The sequence below is a fragment of the Mytilus trossulus genome, chromosome 4 (genome assembly GCF_036588685.1).
Source record: "Mytilus trossulus isolate FHL-02 chromosome 4, PNRI_Mtr1.1.1.hap1, whole genome shotgun sequence".
Taxonomy (NCBI): domain Eukaryota; kingdom Metazoa; phylum Mollusca; class Bivalvia; order Mytilida; family Mytilidae; genus Mytilus; species Mytilus trossulus.
In genome coordinates, this window is record NC_086376.1 from 27,882,097 (window position 1) to 27,896,467 (window position 14,371).

The 14,371-nt window shown below is 33.2% G+C and overlaps 2 protein-coding genes across 3 annotated transcripts in view; one reads left to right on the forward strand and one right to left on the reverse strand.

Moving 5' to 3' along the window:
• Positions 1-140: 140 nt before the first annotated feature.
• LOC134716537 (uncharacterized) lies at positions 141-1,463 on the forward strand. Its single transcript, XM_063579547.1, has one exon. The coding sequence runs from the start codon at positions 141-143 to the stop codon at positions 1,461-1,463; it is 1,323 nt and encodes a 440-aa protein (XP_063435617.1).
• An 8,713-nt stretch (positions 1,464-10,176) lies between these two features.
• The window catches only part of LOC134715013 (uncharacterized), a 53,792-nt gene continuing 49,597 nt past the window's right edge, over positions 10,177-14,371 (reverse strand). For both annotated transcript variants that reach the window (XM_063576840.1, XM_063576841.1), the window contains exons 23-26: positions 13,528-13,767; positions 13,225-13,341; positions 11,275-11,511; positions 10,177-10,551 (exon numbers count right to left, since the gene is read on the reverse strand). In XM_063576840.1, the coding sequence (XP_063432910.1) occupies positions 10,301-10,551; positions 11,275-11,511; positions 13,225-13,341; positions 13,528-13,767 (845 nt within the window). In that variant the 3' untranslated portion in view covers positions 10,177-10,300. The remainder of the gene's footprint in view (positions 10,552-11,274; positions 11,512-13,224; positions 13,342-13,527; positions 13,768-14,371) is intronic.

The following is a 14,371-nucleotide window of genomic DNA, read 5'->3' on the forward strand; positions in this document are numbered from 1 at the left end:
TGAAAAGAAACCGAACATCGCTTTTCATTGGTTACAAAGCTAAATTGTGAAAATGAAGTTATAATTAGCATGCAGTTTTTAAAGTATTTAACCCGGAATTTAATATATAATTTTAGAACTATCTGTACGTTTTTGATAACATGGCGTCTTCTTTACCAGATTCCAGTACAAAAAGAGCGCAAGTTTGCCTTAATGTGAAATGTTATTTCTGCAGAAACTTTTTGGCTGCAAAGTGGAAGTGCTTGAACTGTAAAATAATTATGTGTGAAAAATGTAAGGTGGCTGAACATTCTAAGAATGCAAATTCACTGAAACACAATATAGTCGATATAAAAGAAGACGGAGATATACACGCTATTCCATGCGACAAACATGGTGATAAACTATGTTACAGTTATTGCAGAAATTGTGAGGAGATAATATGCAAAGAATGTTTAGTTAACTCTCATCTCGAACATTCAAAGGCAGACATACAAACCATTTATAACGAACGACTTCAATATTTTCGGAAACAGTTTTCACCTGAAGTTAACCCAAAGGCTTTCAGTTTCATATTTGGATATTTTAACAGACTTGATGTTTCTCAAAAAGCAATGGATATAACTTTGAAACTAAGAAACATAATAGGAACCAATCTCTCGTTCATCAGTCCCATTTTAAGAACAACAAACTCTCTGTGGATCAGCTGTTGGAAAGACCAGTCCTTAAACGAATTAGGAATTGGGTCAGAAATAACAAACCTTCGAACTTACAGTGATAAAAAAGTCTACGATATAACAATGTCCAATGACGGAGAACTGCTAACGTTTGTTGCAGACAGTTGTCTATATCATCTTATTGATCATTTAAACATTGTTCATGATTTTAGCCCACTCTTAGCCAAGGCAGTTCATGCCACAAGTTCCAACATTATTGTTAGTACTCAGGATAAAAAGGGTGCTTTTCCAATTACGGAACATAGTAGACGTCAGATTGTTATTCTTGAACTAGATGGAAAGACAGTTCTCAATATTATAGAATACAATGAACAGAAAACACCACTATTTTCCCTTCCAAACAGAATAACAACTAACATGAAAGGTGATATTTTGGTTATAGATACTTTATCAATGAGTGACCTTGGAAAGATCATATGTCTTGACAAAGTGAAAGGAAATGTCAAATGGAGTTATCGGGGATATCCTAACGTAAATGATGCACATGGCGATAATAGCTTCAGTCCATTTGATTTCGCCGTTACCCCAGTTGGAAATATAGTTGTGGCCGATACAATTAATAGCGCTTTGCATTTTTTATCGGAAGCTGGCATAATACTGAAATGTTTCTTAACATTGTCAATGAATATTAAACTGCCATGTAGTTTGGATATTGATAGTGATGAAATGCTTTGGGTAGGATCTAATGGATACGAGGGTCAATCAGGAAATGCTAAGATTCAGGTTCTTAAATATAGCGGCTGTTAAAATGGAATGCACAAACAATTTAGTTTCCATACTTCCATTGATTTACTTTATGGTTTGATCATTCATTTTCATTTGTTGTTATGCATGCTTTTCCACCCTGACTTTTGAACACGTTCGTATCATCAAAAATTATGCATTGTATGTTGCAGGTATTGTAAAAATTAAATCTCCCCTCAAAAATAAAAAAAATCCAGATACACCATTTTTAAAGTAATCAAAATTGGGATACACCATCAAATCGGTTTTGAATACTTGACTTAGGACTAGAAAAATAAGAACCTCATCTGCGTACATGACGCTGTGGCTATTAGGTGAAATCTCCTCAACTGCTTCCAGCAAATCGATTATAAAGTTCCATAAACACCACCTTGTTTCCCACCAATTTAAGAATAACAATTGTGAGTAAGCTCAAAAAGCTGCGATGTTTGCAGGATTTTTTCAGCGCATTATTTTCCTGCATACTTTTTGTTAACAGCAAAATGGCAGCAAATCTGCAGTTTCAGTTTCAGTTCTATAAGAGGAATTACTTTTTCATATGCCTTTTCAAAATCGACAAAGCAGGCGAAACGTTTCCAACCTTTCATAGTTTCGTACTTATAAATTATAGTTTTGATACAAATATATGATCAGATAGCCTACTTTTACTGAAAACAAACTTTTCTTTCAATGTTATCATTCAATCTTGCCTGGTATTTGAAACAAACATTAATAGAGTATTTCAATACATTGAGAAAAAATAATGAATTAGTAAGGGTATTTGGGTGTCATCTCTCATAACCTTTTTGGTAAAAGAAAAATTAAGATTTGCAGAATGAACGTTAAATTATACCATATATAAAAGACCCCGGTTAAGTAATTGGATATTTTGACTCCCGTAGCTTTTACATTCTGCAATGCATTTGTAATTTTGGTGTGTTTAGATAAAGAATTTTTGAATATCTATATAAATAATTAATTATAAATATGCCATTTGATATATATATCTTGCACAAACGATATGTTGTCGACATTACATTCATCTTTTTATATTGTAATTACTGAAAAAATATAGTGAGCTATGCATTTCTTTTAATAATTATTTTTGCATTTCTATCCATTCTTTTCAAGAGATAAAATTACTTGAATAGAATTATCTTAATATTATATATTGTAAAACTTCTTTAATGAAATAACAATGCATATTTTATAATGTATTCATAGCTGTTCTTGAATTATAATCTTATGTAATGGTACTCGCATACAAGATTTGTTCCTGTACAAAGCAGTTACTTGGATTACTTTTCAGTTTTATATGACTTCATAAATAAATGCAATACATCATCTCATCGTTTTCATTTCTATTGAGGCCAATAACAACTTGAATTATATTTGTTTTGGAATGGTACTCGCATATAAGATTTGTTCCTGTTTCTTAATGACCTCATTATTTTCCACCATTTTGTTTTATTTAAATGTCCTGTACCACGTCACGAAAATGACAGATGTTATCTTATAGTTCGTTTCTGTGTGTGTTGCATTGTCGTTTTGTTGTTGCATTTCAGTGTTTCTGTTGTTTCGTTGCTTTCCTCTTATAGTTGATGTGTTTACCTCAGTTTTAGTTTGTAACCCGGATTTGTTTTCTCACAATCGATTTATGACTTTCGAAGAGCGGTATACTACTGTTGCCTTTATTTATACCCACGTAACACTATAGGCCACGATCACACAATGAGTTGTTCTAGTCTTTATTATTGTCACATAAAATATATAAAATACTCTCATGGTTTTGTTTTTCGGTATATGTAATTTGAACGTATTTGACACATCTAAGTCATCCAACTATTGTTCACTAACACATATTCAATTTGATCTTGATGGACCAGGAATAAGTTGTGTGTCAGGTTGGATTGGTCCGACACGAGGTCCGACATCACGATACTCATCAAACATGAATAATGATGTGAACTGACATAATCTGTCGTTTCAACTTATGAGTTTGACTACCCCTACGGCATCTTCTGCATATCTTTAATTTTACGTCGTTTGTAAACTATGTGTAGTCTGTGTTTTTTATATTTTCCCCTAATATTCCATAGCCAATAATAACATTTGAAAGTTCGAGGGGTGTATAGACAGTCAAGGGTGTCAAACCCGCTCGCCATAATATTGCTTAACACTTGTCATACCTCCATGACAAACTTGTTGTTGTCCCCGTAGATAAAGACGAAAACAACATAGTTATTGTGTGTAAATCACACAAACTGCTTCATGAGGGAATTAGAGATAGGCAATCCACTTGGAAACTCAACGTATACTTCTACGACACTTACTAAACTGCAGGATATTGACATTATCAAGAGGCTTGATTTCTTGAATGGCAACATATTTGTTACGTTTGGAAGACGTAGTTATCCACAAACAATCGGCATCCAATGGAAACTAACTGTGCTCCTCTTCTGGTCGACTTGTTCGTTATTCATACTTCATACAGGAACTTCTTGAAAAGAAAGAATAGCAGTATCCTTTAAGTTTACTTTCCGCTTTATAGATGATTTAACTGTGTTGAACGCATCTATACAATTGAACTTGAGATAAAAGATACAACAGATACAGTTCAAGTCGGCTTCATATCATGACTAACATCTATAAATTGACATATTCAGTTGAAATGATATTCCAGGGCTAGCTTGCTGCTCACAAGGAAGCTATTGAACCAAGAGTTCCAAGTGGTGAAGATGAAATCATCCCTTGGTATTTTTTACAGTCTCCATTAGAAGTTGGTTGAACTACAATCCCGTCCTACTTCCAGAACGTGACCAAATTAAACTTATGACCGGATTTGAAATAGCATGACTAGTACCACAAGTAGAACAGACATTGTAAACCCTTCCGGAGCACTTGTGATTACCCCAAGTGTGCTTCGTATTATCAGTTTTTAGTTTTCTATTTTGTATTTTGTGTAGATTTGTTTTTAAATTGGTCTTTCCCTTTTTGGCAAAGGCGTTGTCCGTTTGTTTTCGACTCATGAATTTGAATGTCCCTAAGGTATACACTATGGTCTATTGAAGAATTATCAAGTAGCCAAATCATATACGAATTAAAAAAAAAAATATAAAGTACCATTTTATTAAATACTACTAAGGCAATATAAACCTACGGTAGAACAACTACTTATATGGTTTGATATAATTCAACATTTTATAAACAGTGAATTGTCTGAAAATGGGGATGCAATGGCTACTTGTCAACACAAAAGTACTGACTACTGAACTGGCAATAAAGTTTGACAAGTCCCAGTCTTTCCATTTGGTTCCCAAGATGCGTGTGTTTTCTACATGGAAACAAAGATCGGCGCTCGAATCAAAACCATTTAAAGGCAAAAATTTCCGAAACGTCCAAATGCGGCTTAAGCAATCTTTATCAGGTTTTAAAAAAACCCGTAGTGTTTTGAATATTGGCAGTTAATTGACAAAAAAACCACAATTCCAATGACATGTCAGGTCATCACACTTGATAACATCTGAGACGTCCAATAGAACTTGGGTCATCAAATATATCTGGCTTTTAATTTTATAAACCACTGAGACGTTCAATAACAGTGGAACATGTACCACCCAGTGGAAATCAACCCAAACAAAATCAACTTCAAAACGTAAACAAAGGCAAATGACACTACACACCAATCCTAGAGTAGACCTTTCAAACTTGTTTTCCGTTTCTTAATATCATTATTGTTAATATTTAAAAATGGCGAAAAGTAAAAGAGAAAGAAAGTTAAGTACTGAAACAGAATTAAAATTACGCGAAACGTAGACAATAGATAGTGCAGTCTAATCACTCTAAAAAAAACTAAAACTAACTGCATGACGTTGAGATGCGAGTAAATCACAGCGCAAATATAAAATGTTACAAGCATCCTAAGTAAGGCATACTCTACAGTATTTTCGACCTGATTTTACTTTATGATTTTCTAGTTTTCATGATAAGTATTAAGCACATTTATTTGTTTATAGTAGATGTATATAAATTTTAGTTTGTTTCATATTTTCATAAAGTAACCTAGAACAAGAATGTGACCAAAGTACACGGATGCCCCACTCGCCCGATCCTCTTCCATGTTCCATGGACCTTGAAATTGGGTAATAATCTAATTTGGCATTAAATAAGAAAGATTATACTGTAGGGAACATATGTACTAAGTTTCAAGTTGATTGGACTTCAATTTGATCAAAAACTACCTTGACCAAAAACTTACCCTTAAATCCCCACTTTCATTTTCTATGTTCAGTGGACCAAGAAATTGGGGTCAAAAGTCTATTTTGGCATTAAAATGAGAAAGATCATATCATAAGGAACAAGTGTACTAAGTTTCAAGTTGATTTGACTTTAGTTTCATCAAAAACTACCTTGACCAAAAACTTTAACCTGAACGAACGGACGCACAGACGGACGAACGGACGAACGAACGGAGCCACAGACCAGAAAACATAATGCCCCTCTATTATCGAAGGTGGGGCATACAAATTCGAGTGATATTTTGGACGAAGTAAAAAACAATTATCTCCCGTTCCTTGCCACAAGTAGTCAAGAACTTGACCATGCTAATCTCTGTTTAATCAGATGATAAGCCATTTTTCACGCTTATGTTAAAGACTTACAATTTTCATCTTTAGTATTGCAAAATTATTGTTTCATGGCATTCCTTTTAAAAATACTCAATTTCAAATTACCTTTTTATATGATTAAAGATTATGTCTGTTTACGTATACATGTTTTCCAAATTGCCAATTCGATGGGCCTTTTAAATCCGTACAAACTATAACAAAAATGACGCAGCTATATGCACCATTATATTCGGTAAATATCTGATAGGTCAAACAGAAAAAAAAATATGAAAAAGTAAAGAATGAAGATGAGTTATTTTTTTGAACCAATTAACTCTTAAAACTTATAAACGATGTAACTAGGTTTGTTCGACCCCAGGAATAAATGTCCGTAGCAGAACGACAATACAAATGTTTTCGGTTTTAAATCTCAGAAGCTTTGTTAGCCTTCCCATTGTTTAGAGTCAAAAGCCTTTGATGAGAGTTAAATATATAAGTATAAAGTAAAGAAACACGAAACTTTTAAATTTGGGTGTTACAAACAATGCGGTAGACGCAATTGTAAGTGCTGTAAAGCCGCCAACACTGACCACTCTTTCAGCAGCACAGTAACAAAGCAGCGATACATCTATGTTACATCTAATTGCAAAACAGAAAATAGTATTTATATTCTTACTTGTGGAACTTGCAAGCTGCAGTATGTTGGTGAAACAGAAATCACATTCAACATCAGACTAAACAATCACCGATCGTTCTTTACAAAAGGAAGAAACTACCCAAAAACTCAACTTCACAATGGTCAACCAATCCGGGTTACTGTATAACTAAGGTGTGTATAACTAAGACCACTTTCGAGTTCATCCGTCACCGGCAAAAACTCGTCAATTATACACGCCTTTATGACGTCATTTACCAGATAGAGGGGCTCGCCTGTGTCCCTGCACTATTTACGTTCATCAAGCGTCTTAGTGATCGTCTTTGCGCAGGATAAACTAGAAATAATGGTTGCTCTGTAGGTACTTACTGACATTTCCCTAATGACAGCAGTGTTGATTGTCAATTTTGAGAATTCAATTTGCCGAATAATTCGTACAATATAGAATTATAGTTTTCCAACCACTCGCTCAACATTGGAAGGAAGTGACGACGCCCCTAAACGCACAAATGACGATGATAAAGGCGCGTATAATTGACGAGTTTTTTTCCGGTGACGGATGAACTCGAAAGTGGTCAACAGGACATACTTTTGAAAATATCACCTTTCAAATAATTGAGGTAAACCAAAATTGGGACTCCGAAATGAGAAAAAAGAGAGAAAGGTTCTGGATGCATCAGCTACGTACTCTTGAACCTGATGGACTTAATGAGAGGGATGAAAAACAGTTCTACCCGAAACCAAAGGAATAAATCTTCCATGTTACTTCTATTTAACTAAAACAACTATTTGTTTTAATTTTTGAATAAATGTTTATGTACAATAAACGGCAAAAATTTGTTTTACACAGATCATCAATCAATATGTTAAACTTTTGTGTAGCTCAAGCTACAAAGATATTTTTTGTCATGCATCCGATTTCACTTAGATAGATGCATACGCCCGATGAAGCTAATTTGTTTAGCGAAATATTGCGTGAATAATATATAAAATATAACACCTAATTTTATAACACTCATTAGTGTGTTAAAGTTACATTCTTAGACACTTATATAATTTGATTTAGTAACTGCATCAGTTTATTTACAAACTGATCCACACCTAGATAGATTGAATGTTGATTGTTGCTATTTTTAGACACTATATATATACTTATGAATATAATTATTTTCTGTGACTGTATCTTACATTAATTTGTAGGATCCTTTACTATAGATAATTTAGCTGATCTGTAACAATAACATCTTCATGCCTTATATATCATGTACTGTAGTACGCCGCTAGATTAAAACTGACGTTGAAAGGTAACACATGGCCAGCGAAAGCTCTTTTTTTGAGAGCCCAGGTGGTGGTGTGGTCTAGCGGGACGGCTGCAGTGTAGGCGATTTGGTGTCACGATATCACAGTCGCATGGGTTCGAATCCCGGCGAGGGAAGAACCAAAAATTTGCGAAAGCAAATTTACAGATCTAACATTGTTGGGTTGATGTTTAGACGAGTTGTATATATAAACGAGTCTAAATTGAAAACTACGTTCAAACCTATGATTGCGTTGGATAAAAACCGCAATTTTAATACGTGTGCATGTCAAACAAATTTCGTTGTAGAAGGATCTAAAAACAGCACAAACAACATTTTCCAAAAGACCAAAAACGTGAAAAAGTATATTTAAACAAAACGCATTTGACTAACAGGTCGAACAACTGATGTTCTTTAACCCTGCTGACTGCCATTGACGATTGCCAAATAAAATTGATCACAAGATGTAACAAAATGGATCTGAATATAAATTTAATACGTCACATAATTTTTTTTTTGTTAACTAGTGGCTACGATGTTGTGACACAAACATTCGGTGTCAATATTTCTTTAGTACACCAGATCTAGATTTCGACAATATATGTCTCTTCAGTGATGTTAGGGATCGAAACGGTATTTGGAAGGCCATATAATTTACTCTCAATTTAAGATTGACTCTTGAATTTTAAGAGACAATATAGGATGAACGGATCATATAAACCGGAGGGAAAATATGATACATGCCCAAACAAAAAATATAAACGAGTCTAAATTGAAAACTACGTTCAAACCTATGATTGCGTTGGATAAAAACCGCAATTTTAATACGTGTGCATGTCAAACAAATTTCGTTGTAGAAGGATCTAAAAACAGCACAAACAACATTTTCCAAAAGACCAAAAACGTGAAAAAGTATATTTAAACAAAACGCATTTGACTAACAGGTCGAACAACTGATGTTCTTTAACCCTGCTGACTGCCATTGACGATTGCCAAATAAAATTGATCACAAGATGTAACAAAATGGATCTGAATATAAATTTAATACGTCACATAATTTTTTTTTTGTTAACTAGTGGCTACGATGTTGTGACACAAACATTCGGTGTCAATATTTCTTTAGTACACCAGATCTAGATTTCGACAATATATGTCTCTTCAGTGATGTTAGGGATCGAAACGGTATTTGGAAGGCCATATAATTTACTCTCAATTTAAGATTGACTCTTGAATTTTAAGAGACAATATAGGATGAACGGATCATATAAACCGGAGGGAAAATATGATACATGCCCAAACAAAAAATATAAACGAGTCTAAATTGAAAACTACGTTCAAACCTATGATTGCGTTGGATAAAAACCGCAATTTCTATACGTGTGCATGTCAAACAAATTTCGCTGTAGAAGGATCTAAAAACAGCACAAACAACATTTTCCAAAAGACCAAAAACGTGAAAAAGTATATTTAAACAAAACGCATTTGACTAACAGGTCGAACAACTGATGTTCTTTAACCCTGCTGACTGCCATTGACGATTGCCAAATAAAATTGATCACAAGATGTAACAAAATGGATCTGAATATAAATTTAATACGTCACATAATTTTTTTTTTGTTAACTAGTGGCTACGATGTTGTGCCACAAACATTCGGTGTCAATATTTCTTTAGTACACCAGATCTAGATTTCGACAATATATGTCTCTTCAGTGATGTTAGGGATCGAAGCGGTATTTGGAAGGCCATATAATTTACTCTCAATTTAAGATTGACTCTTGAATTTTAAGAGACAATATAGGATGAACGGATCATATAAACCGGAGGGAAAATATGATACATGCCCAAACAAAAAATATAAACGAGTCTAAATTGAAAACTACGTTCAAACCTATGATTGCGTTGGATAAAAACCGCAATTTTTATACGTGTGCATGTCAAACAAATTTCGTTGTAGAAGGATCTAAAAACAGCACAAACAACATTTTCCAAGATGCAACAAAATGGATCTGAATATAAATTTAATACGTCACAGAATTTTTTTTTTGTTAACTAGTGGCTACGATGTTGTGCCACAAACATTCGGTGTCAATATTTCTTAAGTACACCAGATCTAGATGGACTCCTTCGTATAAAACTCCCTGTTTGTTTATTATTCCTGTGATATAAAAAAAATTAAAAAGTTGCAAGTATTGTTTATTTCATATTGAAGTCATATACATGTACATGAATTTTAAATCATTTAATTAAAACAATATATCGATACAATTTTCAATAAGTTCAAATGCATGCCCCATTCACACTTAACATCTAGGTATATCGCAAAAATCCCATCTGTCATCGGGGTCAATAGTGTAACACCATGGAAACTTGTCTCCAGGTGCTGTAGGGTTCCTACAATAGTCATCCTGGTCCTTTAGTTTCGTATTGTATGAATGTGAATGCGGGGTCAAGTCACTCCATTTCTGACATGGGATTCCATTCTTTGTCTTGCGGACAGTTCCAAAGTAGTCTTCTCCATAAAGAGAACTCACACATTCTTGTGCTGAAGTTGCTGGAATATGACAAACATATGCAATAAGGAAATGTTTTAAAATGACGTCAAATATACTCGACTTATAATTTGGACCGCCAGGTACGCACGTTTCATCTTCATTTTAAACCCGGTAATTACGAAAAGTTGTGTGAAATACTGCTGCGACAATCTATATTTGGGGTAGAAACATCTTTTCATTTCGAAAAATTCAACATTTTATAAACAAGGAAATGAACAAAGTAATAATTTTTTACCATGTTCACTTTAAATTTCAATAAAAAGATTACAAAACCCGAAGAATCATTTTTGTTTACTCAAATTTACTCTTAACTCGTTTTTAATGTTTTTTGAAGATAATTCAATTGAGATGACTTTATAGAGTTTAACGTACTTGATAAAGGTTTCCTGGAAATACATGTTTTGTTTCTGTTGTTTTATTTAACCACAGAACAATGTTTGTTACGTATAGGTAACTTCCACTGCTGTGATACGTCTGTGATTGACCATAAGTCCCCCGATTGATTTGAATAATAAATACGTATTAAATTTTAATCTGACAAAATTAAAGATCTCAAAGGTATCGTAAGCTTATTTGTCCCAAAAATCTAGAAAATAGTTACACAATTCATGAAGTGTCATTTTCATAAAATTGGTCTAAAATCAAGACTAGGAAAACATGACATTGCATTGTATGGTAATTCTGTTTGAAGGAACCACCATTATTGGTTATAAGATACTTACTACAAAATGGAATATCACACATTTCCCATCGTTTATCAGGGTCAGTAGTATAACACCAAGGTTCAGGTTCATTGTCTGGATTACGACAATAGTTCTCTGCATTTAAGTTATTAAAGTTGTGACCATGAGGAGTATCTGAATCCCACCTTTGACATGTCCTATTGCTGATGGTGGTGTTAATCATTCCTTTATACTCAAAACCCATAATTGACCTCTTGCAATCCTCCTTAGTTTTGTCTTCAAAAATAACAAATTAAAATTACAAGATAAGAATGTTTAAAATGTTCAAGTTTAAGTGTGTTACATAGTTGAATATGTATCTATATCTTGCACATAACAATATATAAAAAAGTAAAATAATAAAAGATGACGAAAGCCAGAAAAAAAAATTCAAAACGTCTGCCATGTTAGAAACCCTTCATCAGACAAACCAAGATGCCAGATGACCATTGACCCAGCTTTGATGTATACGATTCAAACCAATTGTCCTTCATGACTATATATACAGAGACAAGGGATGTAATGCAGATATAATTGCCCTGTACTAAGTCAGGAAACTGGCCATTGTTACATTATAATTCGTTTCTGTGTGTTACATTTCGGTGTTGTGACTCTTTTGTGTCGTAGTGTTGGATATTGGATACGTTTCCCTCAGTTTTAATTTGCAACACGGATTTTTGTCTCTATCGATTAATGAATTTTGAACAGCGGTATACTACTGTTGCCTTTATTTACCGTAGTATCTTACATTCAATTGACTTACGATATAAACATCATTAGCTCATCATGTATATATATTACATAACATATATTATACACTATACTATCACCATTTAATTATAAGTCACAATTTATCCTGATGCATTTTTAGATTTAGTAAGAACATTCTGAGAACATTCTTGTGCACGTACTCGTATGAATATATACATTGTAGCTTCATATTATTTTCAGGTAGTTTTTATAATAAGACAATACGAATCATCATTGTATTATTAAACCATTACATGTGTTCCTGATGACAGAAAATCAATAAAAACAAGATACTTTTTTTAAACGTACTTGCTAACTTTTTTTGAAAAGGAAAACATTTTTACACGGCAATACAGTTCCATTTTCCAATAAATTAATTTTTGATGTAACGCGTCGTCTGATTGGTTGACGCTATTTTGTTATCAGCCCATAGACATAATTTAGTCATATGACCGTGACGTCATCAACGTTTTTTCGTGGTTTTCTACGGTTTAAAATTGAATTTAGAATTGAATTATAAGAAATGACTGTAATACTTTTTTCTGTCTATTCGAAATAACATACAAAATGTCATGCACACTGTTAAATAACCGCTACGCGCGTTATTTAGTGTGCACCAAAATTTTATGTTATTTCTTCATAGACAGAAAAAAGATTACAGTCATTTCTTAAATAATTCCGTGTGTAAATATAGTCTCATCGTTTGAATTTGTCAGGTTTTTTTTTACTTCCCTTGTTTGAATTTACCTTGGAGTACGGTACACTATTTTTGCTATACATTTTTGCTCAGTTTAGAAAATATAATTTTCTGCAGTGATGCCATAGACAAACAAACAAAATTAACTTGAAACCCAAGTTTGGCGTTGCTTTATATTTGTCATATTCATGCTTATCAACTGTAAGGCATATGTTGTTTTTCTAATTGCGTTTTTTTTTGTTTATAATTTATTCCTCTTCAATTATCTATTTCAATAGCCACAGACACAAAACTGTTCATAACTTACAATCTCACAAGTTCACATAGATTGGATCATCAATTCAAATATAATCGTCGCTAGTCACACTTTTCTGCTTGTGAATTAAATATATATGCGTTTTCCAATTGGCTAGAATGAAATTTGGAATTAAATCCTGTTATGAAACTAAATGTTTCTCCAGCTTACCTAATTCATATAACTTTATAGAAATAAGAATATGTACCTCTAGTGCTGCAGGTATCCCCTGTATACCCATAGGGACATTCACATTTAAATCCTCCAACTACCTCCGCACATATTCCCTTATTTTCACATGGGTTAGATCTGCAGGCCAAGTCCTCTGAAAATAAACAAAAATCTTATTTTTATTCCTTTGTGTGACTTTGAAAGGAGTCTATCAAAATTGATATTTAATATATTTGACATGTTTGTCTTATATAACCCAAATAGTTTATGTCATGAACAAAACATCATGACATGCAGTGTAATCGAAAAAAAAAAAGATGAAAAAATATCTGCAACTTACGACAAAATGGAATATCGCACATTTCATATCGTGTCTCACTATCAGTTGTATAACACCATGGAGCTGGCTCTCCGTCCGGGTTTCTACAATAATTGTTCTCATCATTCATTTTCCAAAATCCATGTTTATGTGGTTCTTGTTTACTCCAAGCTTGACAAGTCTTCCCTGACTTGGTTGTACTGACTGTACCAAAATAATCCTTTCCTAGTGGCGTCTTCAAGCATTCGTCTGCCGGAGTTGCTTTAAAATAAACAAAAAAAAAATTAACTTTTATAATAAATTTAATGATAGATCTTATCTAACTGACATCATCGTTTGAAAACATTTATGAGTGTGTTTGTACGTATCACTTAACAATTCTTACAATAATGCAAAATCATTAGACATCAAGGTTTATTCTAGGGACTTTGGTTAAAGACCAGTATTTTTTTGATTTTACTTGTTATGCATTATATACGCACTATTTATCTTAATCCGCATATTGGAAATATCACAAAATTATGCAACATCAAAAGCCAAAGCAAACAAATGAACAAAAAAACAAAAATAGTTACATACATGTATACGCTTCAGAAGGGTAAGCCTTTACTTTTTACATCTTATTGATTATTCAAATTTCGAAGTGTCCATATGCAATTATATCAGTTCAAATAAATGAACATTCTGCGAAATCAAAAGCCGCCAGAAATTGTAGTACACGAGGAGTTGCATCCACCAAATGAATATAATGTAGCAAATACAGTAACGAATTTAGTTTTGCATTGTGCCCCAAGGTGAATTTTCCAAATATGAAAGTTATAGTGCAATAAAATTTAATATAAGACAGATATAAAATTATATAGCA